At 41.2% G+C, this 23,531-nt stretch overlaps 2 protein-coding genes across 7 annotated transcripts in view; one reads left to right on the top strand and one right to left on the bottom strand.

The window, feature by feature from the left end:
• Nucleotides 1–3,288: 3,288 nt before the first annotated feature.
• Nucleotides 3,289–17,333, top strand: MRPL35 (mitochondrial ribosomal protein L35). Its single transcript, XM_032243599.1, has 5 exons — nucleotides 3,289–3,522; nucleotides 5,833–5,901; nucleotides 12,239–12,428; nucleotides 13,439–13,583; nucleotides 16,988–17,333. Exons 2-5 carry the CDS (start codon nucleotides 5,859–5,861, stop codon nucleotides 17,174–17,176), a joined length of 567 nt encoding a protein of 188 aa, XP_032099490.1. The 5' UTR covers nucleotides 3,289–3,522; nucleotides 5,833–5,858; the 3' UTR covers nucleotides 17,177–17,333.
• Nucleotides 17,334–20,360: 3,027 nt separating this feature from the next.
• The window catches only part of REEP1 (receptor accessory protein 1), a 119,964-nt gene continuing 116,793 nt past the window's right edge, over nucleotides 20,361–23,531 (bottom strand). For 4 of the 6 annotated variants that reach the window (XM_032243593.1, XM_032243595.1, XM_032243594.1 and 1 more), the window contains one exon: nucleotides 20,361–23,442. In XM_032243593.1, coding sequence (XP_032099484.1) covers nucleotides 23,371–23,442 — 72 coding nt within the window. In that variant the 3' untranslated portion in view covers nucleotides 20,361–23,370. The remainder of the gene's footprint in view (nucleotides 23,443–23,531) is intronic. The other 2 variants (XM_032243597.1, XM_032243596.1) reach the window with 1 other exon arrangement.

Raw genomic sequence — 23,531 nt, forward strand, 5'->3', positions numbered from 1 at the left:
TTCACCATGTTGACCAGGATGGTCTCGATCTCTTGACCTCGTGATCCACCCGCCTCGGCCTCCCAAAGTGCTGGGATTACAGGCTTGAGCCACCGCGCCCGGCCAACTCCCGTTTTCTTTAGTAATTTTAGCAGCTGAATTGCTGCCTCTTGCCCACTGCTGTCATGCTCAGTGGTGCCGGTGACTTTTCTAACACCCTTGGCCTTGAGCCTCTCAATGCTAGTGAACACTTTCATCCTGCTTCAGTCATGTATATCACAGCCACAACTTGCACCTGAACATCATTAGGAACCAACCTCTCTAGCTTCAAGATCTCAAACCTCAAAATCAGTCTCTCAATCCCTTATAACCCAAGTCCTTAATCCTCACTCTCCACATGCAAGTTGTGAATATTTTTGCTTTAAAATGTTATCAGGGTGGCTCATACCTGTAATCCCAGCACTTTGGGAGGCCGAGGCAGGTGGAATACGAAGTCAGGAATTTGAGACCAGCCTGACCAACATGGAGAAACCCCATCTCTACTAAAAATACAAAATTAGCAAGGCATGGAGGTGCAGGCCTGTAATCCCAGCTACTCGGGAAGCTGAAGCAAGAAAATCGCTTGAACCGGAGAGGCAGAGGTTGCAGTGAGCTGAGATCATGCCACTGCACTCTAGCCTGGGTGACAGAGCGAAACTCAGTCTCAATTTTTAAAAAAAATGTTATCGGGGCTGGGTATGGTGGCTCATGCCTATAATCCCAGCACTTTGGGAGGCTAAGGTGGAAGGATAACTTGAGCCCAGGAGTTTGAGACCTGCCTGGGCAAAAGAGGGAGACCTCACCTCTATTTAAAAAAAAAAAAAAAAAAAAAAAAAATTTAATTGGCAGGGCATGATTGTGGTGCCAGCTACTTGGAAGGCTGTGTGGTAGGATTGCATTAACCCAAGAATTCCAGGCTGCAGTGATTGCACCACTGCACTCAGACCCTTTCTCTAAAAAATAAAACTTAAGTCAAATCACTCACTTGTTCAAAAAATGTGCAGTGAGGCCAGGCTCAGTAGCTCACACTTATAATCCCAGCACTTTGGGAGGCTGAGATGGGAGAATTGTTTGAGTCCAGGACTAAACAGTTGAGACCAGCCTGGGCAACATAGTGAGAGCTAGGTCTCTACAAAAAAATTAAAAATTAGCCAGGTGTAATGGTATGTGCCTGTAGTCCCAGCTATTCAGGAGGCTGAGGTGAAAGTATTGCTTGAACCTAAGAGGTTGAGGTTGCAGTGAGCTATGATCACACCACTGCACTCACCTCGCCCAAAAAAAAAAAAAAAATGTGCAATGACTCCCACTGCCAATTCAGAGTTTTTATGAATGTCTTAATACTTGTCTAGCATATGTGGATGTTTCTGGACTGAAAGTGGCCACCATAGGTTGGCAACAATAGTGTTCCAAGGTTATACACCTGTATCTCAGACAAATTGAAATATAACCATCTCAGAGGTTGGTTTTTTTTGTTTGTTTTTTGTTTTTTTGAGACACAGTCTCCCTCTGTTGCCCAGACTGGAGTGCAGTGACTCAGTCTCGGCTCACTGCAACCTCCGCCTCCCAGGTTCAAGTGATTCTCCTGCCTCAGCCTCCCGAGTAGCTGGGACTACAGGCACATGCCACCATGCCTGGCTAATTTTTTGTATTTTTAGTAGATATGGGGTTTCACTGTGTTAACCAGGATGGTCTCGATCTCCTGACCTCGTGATCTGCCCATCTCTGCCTCCCAAAGTGCTGAGATTACAGCCGTGAGCCACTGCACCCCACCATCTTAGACGTTCTTAAAGCATGTTCCGGGAACCCCTAGGGATCTTGAAACCCTTTCAGGGACGTCTATAAAATAAAAACTATTTTCATAGTAAGATATTATTTGCCTTTCTCTCATCTTATAATTGTACGGAATTATACCAGAGGCTACCTGACATATGATATCACAAGAAATTGAAGAAGCAAATTTCAGAATCTAGGTTTTGGGGTTTTTTAATGTTAGACTTTAAAGAGATTGCAAAAAGGTAAAACAATACCATCCTCATTATTCTTTTTTATTTTAGGATATTTTACATTAAAATGTGTTATTTATGTTAACATGTAATGGGTTCAGGCTGGGTGTGGTGGCTCACACCTGTAATCCCTGCACTTTGGCAGACCAAGGCAGGAGGATCACTAGGTCAGGAGTTGGAGACCAGCCTGGCCAGCATGACAAAATGCCATCTCTACTAAAAATACAAGAAATTAGCCAGGCATGGTGGCAAACACCTGTAATCCCAGCTACTCAGGAGGCTGAGGCACGAGAATTGCTTGAACCAGGGAGCCAGGTGTTGCGCTGAGCTGAGATGGCACCACTGCACTCCAGCCTGGGTGACAGAGCAAGACTCTGCCTCAAAACATAAAAATTTTAAAAATGTAATGAGTTTATAATTGCTATTATTAAATAAGTGTGGTAGGCAAAATAATGTTACCCCCAAAGATGTCCTCCTTCTCCTAATCTCTGAAACCTGTGAATATGCTACCTTACATGACAAAAGGGACTTTGTGGATATGATTAAGGATCTCTTGAGATGAAGGGACTAGTCTGTGTTATCTGTGTGGGCCCAGTGTAATGACAAGAGTCCTTATGAATAAAAGAGGAGGCCAGGTATGGTGGCTCACACCTATAATCCCAGCACTTTGGGAGGCCGAGGCGGGTGGGTCACGAGGTCAAGGGATCGAGACCATCCTGGTCAACATGGCGAAACCCCGTCTCTACTAAAAATACAAAAAAAAAACATTAGCTGGGCGTGGTGGCCCACGCCTGTAGTCCCAGAGTCCCAGCTACTCGGGAGGCTGAGGCAGGAGAATTGCTTGAACCCAGGAGGTGGATGTTGTGGTGAGCCGAGAGCGCCATTGCACTCCAGCCTGGGTAACAAGAGCGAAACTGTCTAAAAAAAAAAAAAAAAAAGAAAAAAGGAAAAAAAAAGAGGAATGGGCCAGGCATTATGGCTCATGCCTGTAATCCTAGCACTTTGGGAGGCCGAGACAGGTGGATCACTTGAGGCCAGGAGTTTGAGACCAGCCTGACCAACATGGTGAAACCCTGTCTCTACTAAAAATACAAAAATTAGCTGGGCATGGTGGTGCGTGCTTGTAATCCCAGCTACTTGAGAGGCCAAGGCAGGGAGAATTGCTTGAACCTGGGAGGCAGAGGTTGCAGTGAGCCAAGATCACACAACTGTACTCCAGCCTGGGCAACAAAGTGAGACCCTGTCTCAAAAAAAAAAAAAGAAAAGAAAAAAGAATGTAGGAGGGACTGTCAGAGGAGATGTGACAATGGATAGAGAGATCAAAGTGATACAATTGCAGTCTTAGGATATAAGGAAGTTATGAGCCAAGAAATGCAGCTTCTAGAAACTGGAAAAAGCAAGGAAAAGAATTCTCTAGAGCCTCCGGAAGGAACACAGCCCTTTGGTTTGATTTTACTTTGATTCTAGTGAAATCTGTTTTGGACTTCTGACCTACAGAACTGTAAGATAATTTGTCATTCAAGCCACTAAGTTTGTGGTAATTTGTTACAGCAACAATAGGACACTGACACAATAACTTTTTAATTTTTCACAATTTTAATTTTCAAGAGAGTAAATACCAATAGATATAATCCATAAAAGGAAAAGCCTCTCTGGGATCCCCAACGATTTCTAAGTGTGTAAATGGGTTCTGAGATGAAAATGTTTAAGAACTACTGCTCTAAATATTAATAAATCCTGTGTCTGTCTTGGCACCCTCTCCTTTGACCTTAGCTCTTGCTATTCTTAACTGCATAGACTGGCTTTGTCTTTGCTAAAGTCTTCCCCATTGTTTAAGATCCATCTTATAGCCTCCCTGCTGATCTGAGATCACTCCAGAGACTTCTCTCAACTTTTAACTGCCCCAATGAATCATTTATCTGCCTTGCCTTATTTATGTCCTGTGCTTGTCTCCTTATTAAATGTGAACTTCTTGAGACCAGGTGTTTCACCCTTACCCATTTCACCCAGTAAGTAATGTTGTATATTGTATATGCATGGATGATGTTGGATATTCCCTATGGAGAAAATCTCGGGCAGTGGGATAGAAGAGACAGTTTTGTTGTGGGGTTCCCCCCCCATTTGAAACATCAGAAAAAATATATATACTCACCGATTCTCAAGAATAAAATAAGGAAGGTAGAATTGTTCAGGGAAAGTCGAGATGCTGTTGACAAAATGACCAAATGACATTGTTACTGATTTTTTAAAAATAATGTGTGTATGTGTGTGTAGTATCTTTAGAATATTTACATTCATTTGATATAGGTGACAATCCAGTTTTCTTCCAAAACAATTTTTTGAAGACAAGCTCTCACTGTATGGCCCAGACTGGAGTACAGTGTGGAGTACAGTGGTGTGATTACAGCTCACTTCTAACCTTGAACTCCTGAGCTCAAGCAATCCTGCCTGGCCTTCCAAGTGGCTGGGACTACAAAAGCACACCACCACAACTGGCGAATTATTTCTTTTTTTTATCTCTCTTCTTTTTTTTTGAGACGGAGTTTCATTCTTGTCGCCCATGCTGGAGTGCATTGGGGCAACCTTGGCTCACTGCAACCTCCGCCTCCCAGGTTCAAGTGATTCTCCTGCCTCAGCCTCTGGAGTAGCTGGGATTATAGGCACCTGCCACCATGCCCAGCTAATTTTTTGTATTTTTAGTAGAGATGAGGTTTCACCATGTTGGCCAGGCTGGTCTTGAATTCCTGACCTCAGTTTATTCATCCAGCTGATGAATTTTAAAAATTTTTTGTAGATAGGGGTCTCACTATGTTGCCCAGGCTGGACTAAACTGGGCTCAAGCAATCCTCCCACCTCAGCCTCCCAAAGCACAAAATGATTTTAAATATTATTACTAACATCTTCCAGTTTTGGAAGGTTAACATTCATTATTTTCTCAAATGAATTTAATAAAAAGAGCAAAAAGAAATCTTCAACTATGTTGTGTACTTTGTCTTTCAATTACATAATTAGAATTTTATTTTTCTTTTTCTCTTTTTTCTTCCTTAAACATGCATGCCATTGTAGAATTTCTTTAATTAAAATTTTTTTTCTTTTTCTTTCTTTCTTTTTCTTTTTTCTTTTTTTTTTTTTTTTTTTTTTTTTTTTTTTTTTTTTTTTTTTTTTTGAGGAGTCTTGCTCTGTCGCCCAGGCTGGAATGCAATGGCACGGTCTCGGCTCATTGCAACCTCTGCATCCCGGGTTCAAGCGATTCTCCTGCCTCAGTCTACCGAGTAACTGGGACTACAGACAATGTGCCACCACACATGGCTAATTTTTGTGTTTTTAGTAGAGACGGGGTTTCACCATGTTGCCCAGGCTGGTCTCTAACTCCTGACCTCGTGATCCTCCCGCCTCGGTCTCCCAAAGTGCTGGGATTACAGGTGTGAGCCACTGCGCCCAGGCTTTTTTCTTTTTTTGAGACGGGGTCCTTCGCTTAAAATATTTGCCCAAGCGGGAGTGCAGTGGCGTGATTGCATCTGAATGCAGCCTCGACCTCCAGGGTTCAAGCGATCCTCCCACCTCAGTCTTCCGATTAGTGTAGCTGGGACTACAGGAGCGAGCCACCATGTCTGGCTTCAATAAGAATTTTTTAAATAGAAATTTTGTAGAAGCGTCTATAGGCAGTTGTTTCACAGCAGCGAAGGGCAGAACCTGGCGATGACATTCAATAAAGGTTGAGTGGACCACTCCTTTGTTCTTTTCCTCTTCCTTGACTCCGCCTCCTTGCTTTCTCTACGCTCCCTTTTCTCTTGTGCTTTTAAACCCAAAGCGGCCGCCGTAGACGAAGTTGGCAAGATGGCTGCCTGTGCTTTTGCTGGTGCGGTGAGAACGGCTTCAGGTTGGTGTAGAGTGACCTGCTCTTTGCATGCCTTCACAGAATGGGGAACTGGTGCAGGATGGAATGGGCGTTTAGATTGAAGGTTAACAAGTAAAAAGGGTTGTTATTTAAGATAAGAGGGTCGCGCCCAATTTTCTCTGAGGCTGTGTGACCGGCAGCCAAGGTCCCCGACTCGCACTCGGGCGGGCCTCTTGTGTCCCGCATTTTACGCTTCCTTGCTAGCTTTTTCTTCCCTAGAAAACAAGCCAGAGAAACTGGGGCGAAGAGGACGAGGGAGACCAAAAAGGCCCACCTAACTTTCTGATTTAGAGACTAAGACCTGCTGCCATTCACGACCTTTGACCTTGAGAATTAATTTCTCCTAACTTCAGATTCTACACCTGTAAAATGGGGGTAATACCACCTACCTGGGGATTAAATGAGATCATGCACGTAAAGCGTCTTGGGAAGTGCCTGACACATAGTAAGCTTGAAGGCTAATTTTTAACCACAGCCCCCGGCACAAGGGCTGGCATGAGGACTTCTTGACTGAGATAGCAGAAGTAAAAAGACTTCTTGACTGAGATAGCAGAAGTAAAGAAGTTAAGTTGCCGTCACTGCCGTTTAGTACTTGTTGCAAAAAGTTAAAGAGTATCTAAATACCGTAGGATGCTCAGTAAGTTACTTTCACACAAGATAAGTTAGGATAAAATCTTGTGGAAGAATATACGAGATTAGTAAAGAAAATGCAACAATGTAAATTTTCCCGTTAGAGAAAAGCTTTTTTTATGTGGAGCATTTTTTTTGTATTCGCGAAATATAATACATATAAAGATAGTTGTGTATAGTATGCATGAATGGTTTGACAATTCTAAAGCAAACACCTGTTTAACATTCAAGTCAAAACACTGCACCACCAGAATGCTCCTCTCCACTGTGTATCAAAATTCTCTGCTTCCCCCAAATAGAAGCGCTGTTCTCATTTTAGTGATTACTATTAGGTTGCCTGTTTTTCCTATAGTAGTTTTAGCATCTGTATGTGCATCTCTCAAAAACATAGTTTTGTCTGGTTTTGAACTTCACATGAATTGACTCATACAGTAAACTCTTTAGTGTCTTCTTTTACATTGTGACATTCATTCATTTTGCATGACTATAATGCTTTCTCATTGCTATGTAATATCATATGACTGTTCCACAATTCTCCATTTCCAGTTTGAGGCAGTTAGGTACAAAGCTGATTTGATCTTGTCCTGGCGAATGAGTGTAATTGTTCCTCAGGGTTTGTGTGTGTGTTTGTAAAACTAGCTGTGGAATTGTTGGGTCAGAGAATATGTATATATTCAGCATTGCCTGGTATTGCCAAACTGTGCCACATCCTCACCAACGCCTGTTATTGTCAGACCTACAAATTTTTGTTCATCTGGTGGCTTTGTAATGATATCTCACTGAGATTTAAATAAGCATTACTCTGATTAGTGACAAGCTGTAGTGTGTTTACACATGTATATTGGCCTTTTGAATTTCTTTTATGAAATACCCACTTAAATATTTTGCCCATTTTCCTATTGGGTTGTCTTATTTATTTAGATTTTTTTTTTTATGTGTATCCTTTATCTTCTCCCACTCCCGCTAGTCTTTTTACATTATTTTGGAGTGTCTGTTAACGAAAAGTTATTTTTCATCTGCTTGAATTTATAGTTCTTGTATTTTTTAAATAGAAGATGTAGGTAGTTATCAACTTACTATTTAGATTCTATTGTAAACATTTTAAAGAGTGATGAGACAGCTTATTTTTAAATGTCAGTATTTTAAATATGTGGGAAATTATAGCTTTTTAAACAATTTAAACTATTTGATATTTTAGATATTAATAATTTGTGAAAGGGTAGTTTTTCAAAATTCTTTTAGAAAACATGAGATCAAAAATCTGTCACACTCTACTCCTCTCCCACCCAGTGCAGTTGATGTCCCCCATTCAGTCCTTTGATTCATGCCACACAGGGCTATTTGTAATTCCCCAAATGTGCATCATCACCTTTGTGCGTCCTGTTCCTTCTGTCTCTTCTTACCCTTTCAAAACTTTGGTTTTGTGTTACCTCTTTTGTGAAAACATCTGTGTTCTCTGTACAAGAGTATGTTTAGAGTAGACTAGTCTGTGAAAATGCCCAGACGGGGACAGAGAATTGAAGGAAATTAGTTACTTCCCTTGAGGTACTGCACTTTTGTTAACAAAGCTAGGCTGTTAGGTTTCCATTACAGGCTTAATCACATGATTGGTCCACCAGATGGGGCAGTAGATAGAGCCTCCCGCCGTCTTTTCCCAGGAATTGCTCTCAACTAAGTTCCCCGTTCCTGTTGTTCCAGTAACCATTTTTTTCTAACTTCAGTGTATTTATTCCTGATTTTGTCTTGCCAGTTTTGATCTGTTTTTTCTTCCCCGCGCCCCCCAACAAGATGGCGTTTCGCTGTTTTTGCCCAGGCTGGAGTACAATGGCGCGATCTCAGCTCACTGTAACCTCTGCCTCTGGGGTTCAAGTGATTCTCCTGCCTCAGCCTCCTGAGTAGCTGGGATTACAGGTGCCTGCCACCACTCCTGGCCAATTTTTTGTATTTTTAGTAGAGACAGGGTTTCACCACGTTGGCCAGGCAGGTCTTGAACTCCTGATGTCAGGTGATCCACCCTCCTCGACCTCCCAAACTGCTGGGATTACAGGTGTCAGCCACCACACCCAGCCTGTTTTTCTTTCTTAACTAAAATCACTTGGAGTTCTGATACTCCGTCTCTTCACAAGTACATTAACAAGACATTGTTCCCAGCTTGTTTTTTTATGAAAATTGATAAATATGCCTTATGCAGCCTCAGGATCTTCATAAAATTGAGAACAAAAGAATTTGAGTTTTTAAAATATTTTTAACTGAGTCATACCAAAATCCGATGACCTATGAAAATTGGAACATTTTCTTTTCTTTTCTTTTCATTTTTCTTTATACCCTTGGTGCCAAACCAGAAAATTGGAACATTTTCTTGTTTACGGTCCTCCAATGCACTTCATCTTTCAAAGATTACCTCCTACCTTATTACATCTGCACATCTTTTCAGTTCTTTGAGGTTTAACTTATTTATACCCGGAGACTTTAATTCCTGCAGTGGGTAGAGAATTTGATTTCCAGAGACTCTATGTAAGGGCTGTCATCAGTTTTCTGCTCCACTGTTGATACTATTTTCAGTTGCAAATTGTTATCTCTTTTTTTGGGGTGGGGGGAGACAGAATCTCATTCTGTCACCCAGGCTGGAGTGCAGTGGCATGATCTCAGTTCACTGCAGCCTCCACCTCCTGGGTTCAAGTGATTCTCCTACCTCAGCCTCGGGTGAGTAGCTGGGACTATGGGCACGTGCCACTCTGCCCAGCTAATATTTTTGTATTTTTAGTAGAGACGGGGTTTCACCATGTTGGCCAAGCTGGTCCCAAATTCCTGAACTCAGGTGATCCAACTGCCTTGGCCTCCGTAAGTGTTGGGATTACAGGTGTGAGCCACCTCACCCCGCCCTGCTATCGCTGATGGAGAAAAGTAAAATAGAGTTTTAAGATGTTCTTCATCAGCCGGCCACCTGTTAGTATACAGGTTAGGCATCTCTCATCTGAAACTTTTTGAGTACCAACGTGACACCACAAGTGGAAAATTCTTTACCTGACCTCATGTGATGGGTAGCAGCCCAAACTTTGTTTCATGTACAAAAATTATTTAGCCGAGTGCGGTGGCGCGTGCCTGTAGTCCCAGCTACTCAAGAGGCTAAGGTGGGAGGATCGCTTGAGCCCAGGAGTTCTGGGCTGCAGTGCGCCATGCCAATCGGGTGTTTGCACTAAGTTTGGCATCAATATGGTGACCTCCCGGGAGCGGGGGACCACCAGGTTGTCTAAGGAGGGGTGAACCGGCCCAGGTTGGAAACGGAGCAGGTCAAAACTCCCGTGATGATCAGTAGTGGGATTGCAACTGTGAATAGCCACTGCATTCCAGCCTGGGCAACATAGCAAGACCCCAACTCTTAAAAATTAAAAATAAATAATAAAAAGGAAAAAAATTATTTAAAATATTGTATAAAATTAACTTCAGCCTATGTGTATAAGATGTATATGAAACAAACGAATTTCATGTAAGATATCTCCTTTATGCAAAATTGAAAAAAATCCAAAATACTTCTGGTCACAAGCATTTCAGATAATATTCAACCTGTATCATCTTTGCTAAGTATTCCTCTTCTTTATTATCTGCCATTAGTATTCATTATATGTTTTCTCTGTGATAAATATTTTCCAAGCACTTTACATGCTTCATCTCATTCAAGTCTCATTACCTCTTCATAATTAACTTTATTTAAATTTGAGGAAACAGGGGCACAGAGAGGTTAAGTAACTTGCCCATAGTTACACAGCAAGGAAGTCTGTGAGCCAAAACCATCTGATTCAAACCCTAGCACTGCTACACCACATGGCCCCTCATCTGTTACATGAAATCATTGCAGTGGAAAATACAGAGTAGTTCTAAGTCCCAGCTGAGTGTCAGACTCAGACGGACCATTAACAGCTTTATTGAGGTAGAATTTACATGCCATAAAATTACCCATTTTATGTGTACAGTTTTATGATTTTTTATTAATTTAACAAGTGGTAGAACCATCACCACATTTTCTTTTTTGGTTTTGTATTAGTGTGTTTTTTTAAATACTTTAAGTTCTCAGGACATTCTCATCATCCTGTGGAACTTCTATAGCACGCACAATTTTGAGTCTCATACTAGACTTTAGTCAGAGTTTACGGGTGGAGTCAGAGCTCCATGAGTGATTCTAATTTGCAGCCATGAACTATTAGTCTGGCCATAGTGGGAAGGACTGGTAAGAGGACTGCATCCAGACCACACATCTAGCTCTCTGAAATCTGCCTTCTGACCTGGTCCATCTCACTGCCCACTCTTCCCCAGGCATCTCTGATAGTCAGGCGAGCAGTCTCATCCTCTTAGGCAGGTCTGGTCCTCAACCTGTACATGTACAGTTGACCCTGGGAACAACACAGCAGGTGGGGTGTCAACTCCCATGCAGTTGAAATCCAAGTATAACTTTTGGCTCCTCCAAAACTTAATTACTAATAGCCTACTGTTGGCCAGAAGCCTTAACAATAATAAAAACCATTGATTAACATATATTCTCAGGCCAAGCACAGTGGCTCACACCTTTAATCTCAGCACTTTGGGAGGGCAAGGCAGGTGGATCGCTTGAGCCCGGGAGTTCAAAATCGGGCTGAGCAACATGGCAAAATTCTGTCTTTAGTAAAATTAACCAGGCATGGTGGTATGTTCTGTAGTCCCAGCTACTCGGGAGGCTGAGATAGGAGGATTGATTGAGCCCAGGAGGTCAAGGCTGCAGTGAGATATGATCATACCACTGCACTCTAGCCTGGGCAACAAAGCAAGACCCTGCTTCAAAAAAAGAATTTTAAAAATATATATTTTGCATGTTATGTGTATTATATACTCTTACAATAAAGCAAGCTAGAGAAAAGAAGGTCATAAGGAAGAGAAATTGATTACTGTTCATTAAGTGGAAGTGGATCATCATAAAGGTCTTCATCATCTTTACATTAAGTAGGCTGAGGAGGAGTTGGTTTTGCTGTGTCTGGGATTGCAGAGAAAGAAGAGGTGGAGGAGGTAGAAGGAGAGGCTGGACAGGCAGGCGCACTTGATGTAAATTTTTTTGAAAAAAATCTGTGTATAAGTGGCCCTGTGCAGTTCAAACCCATGTTTTTCAAGGGTCACCTGTATTTGTTTCAGTCCCTGTGCTTTTGCTTATGTTGTTCATCCTGCCTGAAATGTGTTGCTCCTCTTCTAAGGGCCTGTTCACTTTCTGGAGGAGAACCCAAGTGCCTCTTCTCTTTTCTTCAAGATTCTTTCTCTTGCCACTCTTGTCTCTTCAGGAAGGGTCCAAGCTCTTATGTCCCTGACCTGCCATTGTACTGTGTGTGAGAGTTCTGTCTCACCAGAATATAAGATCTGAGAGGTGGGAACATAGATTACACACATCGTTTTTCCTAGTACTGGACATAGAGCTAGCAAACATCTGACTGGATTGTGATGATGGTCGCACAGCTCTCTAAATTTTCTAAAAATTGTTGAATTGTATATATAAAATGGGTAATTATTTTATGGCTATACCTTAGGTGCTAAAAGCTTCCAGGTGAATCTGATGCTCAGGGCACGTTAATTTTGTATAATACTTGGTGGCATTGATACATCTCCTAATTTTTAATATCTGGATGCATATTTTGGAGTATTATATTAAGTATATATGCTTCTGTCTTTACAGGAATCCTACGGCCCCTAAATATTTTGGCATCTTCAACCTACCGAAACTGTGTCAAGAATGCCTCTTTTATTTCTTCATTGTCCACTGGACGTTTTGGTCATATTCAGACACCAGTTGTTTCCTCCACTTCCAGACTTATCACATCTGAGAGAAACGTGACATGTGGGCATACTTCAGTGACCCTTAATAGGTAGAGTATATTTCTTTCTTTCTTTCTTTTTTTTTTTTTTTTTTTTTTTTTTTTGAGACAGAGTCTCACTCTGTCACCCAGGCCAGAGTGCAGTGGCATGATCTCGGCTCATTGCAACCTCTACCTCCTGGGTTCAAGCGATTCTTCTGCCTCAGCCTCCTGAGTAGCTGGGACTATAGGCGAGCGCCACCACACCCGACTAATTTTTGTGTTTTTAGTAGAGATGGGGTTTCACCATATTGGCCAGGCTGGTCTCAAACTCCTGACCTCATGATCTGCCTGCCTCGGCCTCCCAGAGCTCTGGGATTACAGGCACGAGCCACCATGCCCAGCCGGTAGGATGTATTTCAGTAAATGTGATGCTTAGACAAACTTTCCAAGATATTTATGCCTGCAAAGGTATCCTAGAAGTAGGTGGTATTCTTTGCCCACCTGCAGTTAGTTGTGCAGACTGACTTCGGCTTGATTGAGTGGGAGACTCTAACTGACATCCATGTATCTAGGTGCCTATGGCAGGAAAGTGCCAAACACAGCATGCTTCTGATGTTGTATGTATGCTTTCCTGCATGGAAGCGTCATCCAAAGTGGAGGGTGAACAAGATGCTTAGCTTATAAGGCTAAGTTGCGTGTGTTGGTCATTCAGTCAGCAAACATTCAGTTAAACACCCCGGGTGCCTAGCACTGTACTTGGCAAAAAGGACACAAGGATAAGCAAGTTGAAGTCCTCAAGGAGTTTGCAATCTGGTGGGAAGATGGGTAAGAAATCAAAGTATGATAATAGAGTGAATTCTTTTACAGGGACTGAGGGGGTGGGTTTTAGAAGACTTGTGAGTTGGTGATTGTTGCTATTCTTATTCATGTTTAGTCTCATGGCTCATTGGAAGTAACACTGTATATGAAAAGTTAGCTCCATTCCATTGGAGCAGCTTCACTAATTTCTTATTATAGATATGAATTTTAATCCTTTAATCAGTCTGATTACAAGCTAAAAATTTTAAAATATATTTTAGAGTGGCCCCCTTGCTTCCAAGTGTCCTGAAGCTGCCAGTCAGATCTCTAACATACTTCAGTACACAAAAAGGCAAGAGAAAGACTGTGAAAGCTGTCATCTACAGGTTTCTTCGACTTCATTGTGGCCTTTGGGTAAGGAGAAAGGTGAGTCTTCACACTGTTACTTATTTGAAAAAGGAGTATGAATAGATTAAAATGAAGCAGAATTCAGCTGGATATGGTGGCTCACTCCTGTAATCCCAGCACTTGGGGAGGCCAAGGCAGGCAGATCACTTGAGGTCAGGAGTTCAAGACCAGCCTGGCCAAAATGGTGAAACCCCAGCTGTACTAAAAATACAAAAATTAGCCGGCTTTGTGGCGGATGCCTGTAATCCCAGCTACTTGGGAGGCTGAGGCAGGAGAATCACCTGAACCTGGGAGGCAGAGGTTGCAGTGAGCCAATATTACACGACTGTACTCCAGACTGGGCGACAGAGTGAGACTCCGTCTAAAAAAAAAAAAAAAAAAAAAAAAGAAAGCAGCAGTTCCCTTTTATTACTTGGAAATTAAATAATTCTTTAAAGATCAAAATCTGGTTCCCTGTAAAAATAAAATAGTTGGCAGAACTTTCTTGCTGTTTAAAAGGTTGAGAGGATTCTCCCATCTTATAAACAGTCTTAAATTTGTAAATAAATGGGTTGACTGGAACTCTCAGCTCATTTCTCTATTGAAACACTGTGGTGGATGGTTTTCTACACCAGTCAAAAGAAGCTCATATAATCCATAAGTAGCTGAACTAAAGTTCTGATGGTTCTGAGTTTTGTGAATTTGGGACCATTGGAAACATTTCTTACCTTTTGTGTGTTGTTTTTTCTATCGCCCAGGCTGGAGTGCAGTGGTACGATCTCAGCTCACTGCAACCTCTGCCTCCTGGATTCAAGCAATTCTTTTGCCTCAGCCTCCCAAGTAGCTGGGATTACAGGTGTGTGCCACCATGCCAGGCTGATTTTTGTATTTTTGGTAGAAAATGGGTTTCACCATGTTGGCCAGGCTAGTCTTGAACTCCTGACCTTAAGTGATCCACCTGCCTCAGCCTCCCAAAGTTCTAGTATTATAGGCATGAGCCAAGGCGCCTAGCCACCGCTCCCCCCACCACCGACTCACTTTGTTTTTATACCAGTTATTTCCAGGTCCTCATCTAGCCCTCGGCAGAATAAAATGGGTGGATTTCCTTGCCTTCCTTTCCATTTACCTCTTACTGGGCTCTGGAGTCCTCATGTTACTGTAAAGGACCTGATCATACTCTCCAATCATAATCCTAGTTTCATTTCAGGGCTCTCAAAAAGTATACCATGTATAGAATGCCCTGCTTCTTCAAAATCTAATTTTCAGAGGAAAAAAAAAATCTGGGTAGATTAATTTATACTAGTGTGTAAAACAAAGTATTTTCCATGACATGGTTTTATCCAGTAGTCCTTGATATTTATTGTTTATTTCCTTCTTCTTTTTTTTTTCTTTTTTTTTTTTTTTTTTTTTGAAGTGGAGTTTTGCTTCTGTTGCTCAGGCTGCAGTGCAGTGGTGTGATCGCAGCTCACTGCAACCTCCACCTCCTGAGTTCAAGCGATTCGCCTGCCTCAGCCTCTTGAGTAGCTGGGATTACAGGCGTGCACCACTGTGCCTGGCTAATTTTTTTGTATCTTTAGTAGAGACAGGTTTCTCCATGTTGGTCAGGCTGGTCTGGAACTCCCAACCTCAGGTGATCTGCCTGTCTCAGTCTCCCATAGTGCTGGGATTGCAGGTGTCAGCCACCACGCCTGGCCCCTCCTCCATTATTGAATCTGGAGATTGTCTAAAAAATTTCAAGCATTTTCATAGTGGTTCCATTCCATGAATAATCTTTAAAGGATCCTGGTGGTAATGAGCAGGACAGCAAATTAGGTATTTGTACGTCAGAGATCCATAGTAACCTTGTTTGGCCTGCAAACTAAAAAATTACTACACAAATGTAGAGATTTGGTTTTGAATCTTTGCATTTAAAATTGTAAGCAATGAGTGGCAAAAATCTAACTTCCAGCGTTTTAAAACCAGAACTCTTAAATAACCTTTCCTTATTTCATCACTGTTCTTACAGAAGTTGATGGTCACAGTGATGATACTAAGACATGTCAGAAACCCATGGCACGTTCTCAGCAAACAGCCATGGCTTTGTTCAGTTGGTATTGTGCCACAAAGAGCCCTTGGCTTGAAAGGACCCAAGGGCTTGCTGTGTGGTTTTAGCCAAATGTTAAGCTGGGTGGCACCTAAGATCCCTTGTGGTTTAAACAAGCTATGATTATAGTGTTGGTTTTATTTTTTGTTTTTTGAGATGAAGTTTTGCTCTTGTTGCCCAGGCTGGAGTACAATGGTGTGGTCTCAGCTCACTGCAACCTCCGCCTCCCAGGTTCAAGTCTCCCGAGTAGCTGGGATTACAGGCATGCACCATTATGCCTGGCTAATTTTGTATTTTTAGTAGAGATGGTGTTTCTTTATGTTGGTCAGGCTGGTCTCCAACTCTAGACCTCAGGTGATCTGCCCGCCTTGGCCTAGTTTATATATTCAATCTAATTTTCCTTGTCTTTAAAAATAAATTATTCAAAATGAGTAATACATGTATGGGTGTATATGAAAGTTCTGGGATAAACATATGGATTAACCATTCCTTCACTACTCCTAATGATAGTCTTACCATATTCATAATTCCTTAGAAAAGTACTTCCTATAAAATTTAGTCCCTTGTGTGTGAAAAGTATAAATGAAGTCATGTATTTGAGAACTGTGTGTCTCAGCTCTTGCTATACTCAGCCTCCTTAATAAACATTAATGTTGTTACCCTAGCCAGCACTCCATCCTCCTCTACATTAGGAAAGACAGTAGTTAAAAACTCTTACTAGCCTGGGCAAGATGGTGTGACTTTATCTCTATAATAATTTTAAAAATTAGCTTGGTATGGTGGTGCACACTTGTGGTCCCAGCTATACAAGAGGCTGAGGCAGGAGGATCACTTGAGCCCAGGAGGTAGGCTGCAGTGACTGCGATCATGCCACTGTACTCCAGCCTGAGTAACAGAGTGAGACCCTGTCTCAAAACAAGACAAAAAAAGAACTTTTATTAGCTCTCAGAATTCTGTCTGCTCCCGCTGTAATCAATGGTTTCTTTTTTAAAATACGTAAAATGAGAATAATAGTATGTTGTTAAAGATTGCTGAAGAGATAGTAAGACCATGCCTATAAAGTTAGTAATTATAATTCTATGTTACCTTGTACTTTCCCAGCCACATTTAGTTTTATTTTCTGTGAGTTTAATTTAAATAACATTTAAAAAACATATATTATGTATTACTATTTCTTTTTCAAACTACACATACTTTCTCCATCCACCCCTCATTGAGAATCACATGTTTCCAAAAAATATTCCAGCCCCTATGGAAGTCTGGTTTTTGTTCTTACTGGGTCTATAAACCTTGAGTTGTGAAGATACCTGTTGTTTTCTACATAATATGATGTTTTACATTTCTTTGTAATATCTGATAGGCTGGTTATAAGAAAAAACTATGGAAAAAGGAACCTGTAAGAAAAAAGCGACTGAGGGAATTTGTATTCTGCAATAAAACCCAGAGTAAACTCTTAGATAAAATGACGACGTCCTTCTGGAAGAGGCGAAACTGGTATGTCGACGATCCTTATCAGAAGTATCATGATCGAACAAATCTGAAAGTATAGATCAGAAGTTTCACTTGTTTCTCAGTTATTGAATTGTATCTTTGTGTACATGATATCTTTGCAAAAATGAATAAGCGTAAAACTTGATGTAAATTGTACCAATGAATATGTAAAGATACAGTGACAACATTAAACTTGTACAAGATTTAAAACTTAATGGATCAGACTTTGCCAGACTTGGTTAGGGAAACATAAGTTTAGAATTGTGCTTTATTTTTAACAAATGGTATTGGCTTAACTAGTTGTTTCAATTAGACTTATTTAGTTGCAAGGAATCTCAAGTGGGACAAACAAAAAGACTCAAAAGTTGCAAGTTAGCTCAAACAATGTGAAATTATTTTAAGGATATGGGCCTGGGAATTCAGGAGCCACCTCACTAACCCCATCTCCCACCCAGAAATCACCCCCCAGCATCAGGAAGAGTAGAAGTTGGGTGGTGTTCCTCAGCAGGAGAAGGTGGATGTTTAGGCGTGGGCTCTGCCACACATTTGACTTGGTTCTTTTTACATTGTTAACTCCATTCTCCCTGTACTCACTAACTTCTCTAATTCACAGCTTTTGCATACTTACAGCTTCTGTTTCCTTGTAATAACTTTAACTTGCACCTTTGAGGTTCTTTTCTACATCATGACTTTCAGCTCCTGTCTCTAGTCTCTAATTGCCAAGGGAATTTAACTGGGCCAGACTACCTTTTTATACTAGGTCAGGTCAGGCCATTGTCTATAGTAGGTATTGGCTGCTGTTCTTAAGTCAGGAGCCCACCCTAGCCCACAGTGTATTAGCAGGTTTGCATGCAGCAAAAAACAGTTATGTGAGCAATTTCACTTGGAGGTTCACATGGGGTGACAGCACACTTAATGTCTAACATACCAGGTTCATTGTGTTCATAACACTTCTCATTTATTGTAACAACATTTTTTCTTTTTTTTTTTTTTTTTTTTTTTTGAGACAGAGTCTCTCACTCTGTTGCCCAGGCTGGAGTGCAGTCGTGCGATCTTGGCCCACTGCAACCTCCGCCTCTTGGAGTGATTCTTCTGCCTCAGCCTCCCAAGTAGCTGAGACTACAGGCCCGCGCCACCACACCCAGCTAATTTTTGTATTTTTAGTAGAGACTGGGTTTCACCATGTTGGCCAGGATGGTCTCAATCTCCAGCTAATTTTTTGTATTTTAGTAGAGACAGGGTTTCACCATGTTCTGTAGGCTGGTGGCAAACTCCTGAGATCAGGCAATCTGCCTGCCTCAGCCTCCCAAAGTGCTGGGATTACAGGTGTGAGCCACCACGCCTGGCCAATTTTTCAACAATCATTGTAGAAACTAGTGGGGGAAAGAGTAATCTCAGTTGTTTTAGAAATGATGGAAGGGTTTAGCATTGTTTACTTGAAGCAGGTGGGAAGCAGCGCTGACTGAGTAAAATTCAATTGAGTGGTTATAGTCTAGGACAATTAGGGGTATTCCTTGAAACCAGTATGTGTTCATTAAAAGAAGAAGGGATAACAATAGAATTATCTAAAATATGTGTCTATTTGTGGGACCAATAAATAAAGAACAGACATTTGATTTGAACTGAGGTAAGAGCCTGAAACATGGAATGGCGTTCTGTTTTGATGGATTTTCATTTCTTTGCACTTCTGAGATGGCAAAGCCAACCACTTACAAGGCTTCCATATCTTTCTCACCTGCCTGGCTCCTGCCTGCTGATGTACCTCTGGGTAGTGGGATGGAAATGGTATCTGCAGAAGTTTGGGAGAAGGACAGTTTTGCACAGTCTCCATGACTTCTTTAATGCAAATATGGACGACAAGGGTCTCTTAACAGGGGCCTCAGAGCACCTTTGTTTCTCCCCTAGACCAGGGACAGGAGGTATAGAGATAAAGACTGGCAACCAGAGCCTCAGCATCCAAAGATGGACTGAAGTGGGAGGGCTGACAGGAATTTCATACATACAATTTTAGTTTTGTGGGTAGGAGGGATTATCATCACACTGATTTATAATCTGACAATAAAATGTCTTTCATTAAAGAGTTTACCTAAATGATGTTCAACTATATGTATAACATAAAATATTAATAGATGTATAATTTGTTTATTCAGGTATATATATAATTTATTGAATACCTACTGTATCCCAGCATATCTACAAAACTGGATACATACATATCTATCTAATTGCTAATCCACATTTCTAGCCTTAAAAAGGACATAATGATTAGTTAAGTCCTAATTTAGATTTGAGGAAACCGAAGCTGAGAGAGGGTTAAATAAGTGACCCAAAGTACAGCTAGCAAGACCCAGAATCTCAGTCTCACTCCTGGGGATCCTGTGTATTTCCCTGAGCCTTCTAACAACACATGAAAATTCATATCTAAATCAACAAATGACTGTAGTATGGTTCTATAAATACTAAACACTTCATAACACTGTACCAGTTCGGCTTTTAAATTTTATTACTTTGCTTTCCTGTCCTTTGCCAACTCTTAACCTTGTTAATCTCAGCTCTGTCGACATTGGACCAGGCTCAGTAAACAAACAAGTGAATGGATTTCCAGCCTTTTTTTCCCATCTCTTCCTGCTTTTAGTCCTGTGAATCTGCTGCTTACCACTGCTTTATTTTACAGTCCTTTTGTCAAACATAGAATACAGGACTATAAAAGCAAAGAAATTGGGTCTGTTTAATTTTGATGTTTCAGATTTTGAGCGTTCACGTCTTTGTGGACACCCAATGAAGTGTGAGTCTTCCTGTTCAGATATGAAAGGTAAAGGCTGCAGCAGGTTTAAGGGCATCCCTTCCACCCACAGTGGCCCTGTACCACCCTGTTGTCACTTGCACAGGTACTCCCCCATTTGCAAATGAAGAAATGCTCAGAGAAGAAAAATGATGGGCCAAAGGTCTGTTTGCACAATTTAAACCCTACCAGTGGACTATTCTATTTTCACAGCTACCTAGTTTCTGCTGATGATTTTTTAAAATGTAAAACAGTTATACTTTCAGGTTTGTAGTTGTGTGAGGAACTCGTTTTCAAAACACATCATCTGATTTTCTTTCCCTCTCAACATCCTGTGCAACAGGCATAGGGCCAAGTCAGCAGGCCAGTCGGCTGAACACTCAGCTTCTAATCCATGTTACCTCCCATATTTGAAAAAAAGTATTTCCTCTTTCCTCATAAGCCCAACCTTACAAAGATGTTTTTTTAAAAGAAAAATGTTAAGACTTTATTCAAGATGTGTATCAGGCATTATAACAAAACAGCAGAACTTCAACCTTTGGAATACTGTAATTTTACATCCCTTTGATGCACAGTCCAGTATACTATTTTATTACAGATCGTTCTATAGGGACTACAGAAATGAACTAGAGGAAATGTGCACAGTCACAATCCAGAATATCAGCTCTGGGAGTGTACGCTGTTAGAGGATGAAGCACATCCTTTGCCATTTCAAATACTGTGCCAGGTGGAGGACTAGGAAGGCTCAAAGATGGTCATGGTTGACAAGCATTCTTATCACAAACACATGGACAGCTTATCACGGAGAACATACATTTCAACGGCCAGCAGAGTGAGCAAGCTATTCACACAGCCAGGAGGGATTATGACTAAACTCCAGTTCATAAGCACAAGTCCACATCTCACCTCCTCAGAACAGGTGCTCAATGGCAATTAACTAAAAGTTAGGACATGAACATTACAGACTTTCCAGCTAGTATTTTGTAAACAGCCTGTGTCTGTAAGTCAGCAAGCTAAGAACATTCAGCTGTATCCTCATGACAGAACACCACACCGCTACATGTACACTTACAGGCTTTCACATTTTATGTCAGTCCATACACAAATGTACAGCTTGTCAGATACGTAAACACATTTTGCCAGAAATATGACAGCTGCTCTCAGTTGTACAGTGAGTGTCTTTAAGAGAGAAACTGACTCCCTAGTCAACACTTGAAGGAAAACTAGTTACATTTACATTAAGACAGCAGTTTGGATACCTTTATATTTTTCAATTTTGAATGAGAAGTAATACAGCATGTCTGAGAATAGAGCGCTTCAAACTTTTTTGGCATAGTTTAGTGCAAATTTGATAACCTGTAGTTGTCACAACTTTCCATTGTAAAGTGGTGAAAATATAGCTTGTTCACAATAACATTTTAAACTGCTGCTAAAGGCAATTTACTGTTTGGCAAAAAAAAAAAAAAAATTGCTAAGAAGCTATGTAAGCTTTTTTTTTTGCAATTGTTTCTGATAATTCTGCGTACTTCCAACTAACAGGTAAATATATTTTAAAGAGTATTATTCTGTCTGGAACTGCTTATTGAGCACGAAGAAAACATTTTCTGTCTTCCTTAACAGATTTAGGTATTGGTGGGTGTGGGGCACAGAAGATGTGCAAACAGCCTCTATTTATCCTCTCAGCCACAAATTTGCTTTTAGGTGTATTTTCCTATACCCTTTTGTAGATTACAAAATCACCTTCAGAGGAACTATGGGTAGACTGGATTCCAATATGCATCTCTGGCAACAGTCAGCTTCAAATCAAACCCTTTCTGGGGTGGCTAAGATCCAGCTAATGTGTCATCAGCAAAGGCCTCTAATGTGTGTTTGCGTAGCTCAGTAATGGAACAGTTTTTAATTGGGCCTGTTTATAGTTGGTTGACAGTTCTATATGGTATATAACACTAATTCTCTAGTCTGTCTTCTGGGCATATCTACGAACAAATACAATCCAAATATTATGAGTAACTGGGTTGTGACCACTGCATGCATTACACTGAAAGAAAACACCAACTCTAAGCACAAATATTCTATTCTTACATTGCAGCTCAGCTCTCAGTGGGGAGAGCAGCTACCTGGGACCACAATGCCATTTAAACCAGATTCTTTTCAAATAAAATTCTCAATCTAAGTGGAAAGTCCTATCAGAGAGTGCTCTATTCCCTTACTAAGCAGTCCAGGCTTGTATAAAATGTCTGATAAGGCCTAGAGTGCCCATGAGTGTGAGTCTGCTGTTTCCATTCTGCACAGGCCAGGAAGGGAACAGAAGGTGTGAGCCACAGGTGCTCATGGGTCTGACCAGCATGTGTAACTCATAAAGATCTCAACCTCTAAAACCATTCTAGAGCCCACCATTTTGACTGTTACCCATGTGTTTCAGATGTATGTTATGGCTTATCCGAAACAGCACAGTTCTCAGGTTTTTTTGTGTGTGTTTTTGCTAAGCTAAACAAGGTTCACCAGAGTTTGCTAAAACAAGGTGCTCAGAGTGTAAACTCCTCTGGGGAAATCAGCAGCAGCACTGGTCATGATAAAGGAGAATCATCCTTTGTCAAGCACAGAATTACTCCAACAGCTCTACATGTTCTCATCCTCAAGAAATTGGGCCAAGGGCAAGCTACCTGCCCTTGGAAAAGATTCAGAAGGTCCTAATCCAGACTCCAGGGAGGAGATGAGCTTCCTGCGACTCTTCTCTTATCCTAGGATGTTCCCCTGACCTCTCATCACATTCTACTGTGTTGTGAAATATTGTTTTTCTTCATTCATAACTTGTCTGGTCTTTTGACTAAACAGCTATCTAAAGAATATAGATCGCATTCCTGCAGGGAAAGGGATGTCTTACTGGAGCTGTATTTGGAAACTTTATAAGCACATCTGATTTGTTCTCTAGAATCAAGATTTTTTTTAATATCTCTGTTTTTGTAGTTTTCTTACATATCAGAACCTCTGGCAGCCCTTGCAAGTCCATCATATTAAGCCAAAAGCCATAAATATGTACATCAGTTCAAAGTATTAGTACCAAGAACAAAGAAGGTTTAAAAAATGCTTTGTTTGCATTTACAGGACTAAAAACTAAGTATGCAACAGATAGATTACAAATGTACATCTCAGCAGCATAGGGGTGATTCTCTTATCTTTCTAAAAAAACACACTGCTGTCTATGACAATCCAACTGTGGAAAATTATCAACCTCAGAAGACTTAAAGGTCACCACCCCTGCGCCTACTACCTTTCCCTTTAGCCTCTCCCTAGGAAAATAAAGAAAAGGGGGAAAAAATCCTTAAAAGTGGAAGGGGAGAGATAAAAGGCCATGTTTGTGAGGCTGCACGCACAAAGCACATCCAGCTTGCGGATTTTTGTTATTAGTGAATAGCTCTTTAAGGCAGAGAAGAAACATTCTGTGGATCCGGTGCAGTTGGCTCTCTCACTCACGTGGTTTCGGTGGCCGAGGATGAGGTACTTTTCTTCCTGAAGCGAGATCGAAGAATTCTAGGCGGTGCCTGGTAGAGAAAACAGAAAGGTGTCCCTCAGTTTGGTGTAAATGTGGGATCTTTCGAGGTCAGCACCTGGAAGCCATTGTGTTGAGACT

Source organism: Sapajus apella, unplaced genomic scaffold, assembly GCF_009761245.1.
Source record: "Sapajus apella isolate SASKATOON/1434 unplaced genomic scaffold, GSC_monkey_1.0 scaffold52, whole genome shotgun sequence".
Lineage (NCBI taxonomy): Eukaryota > Metazoa > Chordata > Mammalia > Primates > Cebidae > Sapajus > Sapajus apella.

Bases quoted from the DNA above. Each gene is read 5' to 3' on its own strand.
- MRPL35 (XM_032243599.1), top strand. From the start codon at position 5,859: ATGGCTGCCTGTGCTTTTGCTGGTGCGGTGAGAACGGCTTCAG. The intron at 5,902-12,238 runs GTTGGTGTAGAG...CTGTCTTTACAG, and splicing joins TGCGGTGAGAACGGCTTCAG to GAATCCTACGGCCCCTAAAT. The intron at 13,584-16,987 runs GTGAGTCTTCAC...AATATCTGATAG, and splicing joins GCCTTTGGGTAAGGAGAAAG to GCTGGTTATAAGAAAAAACT.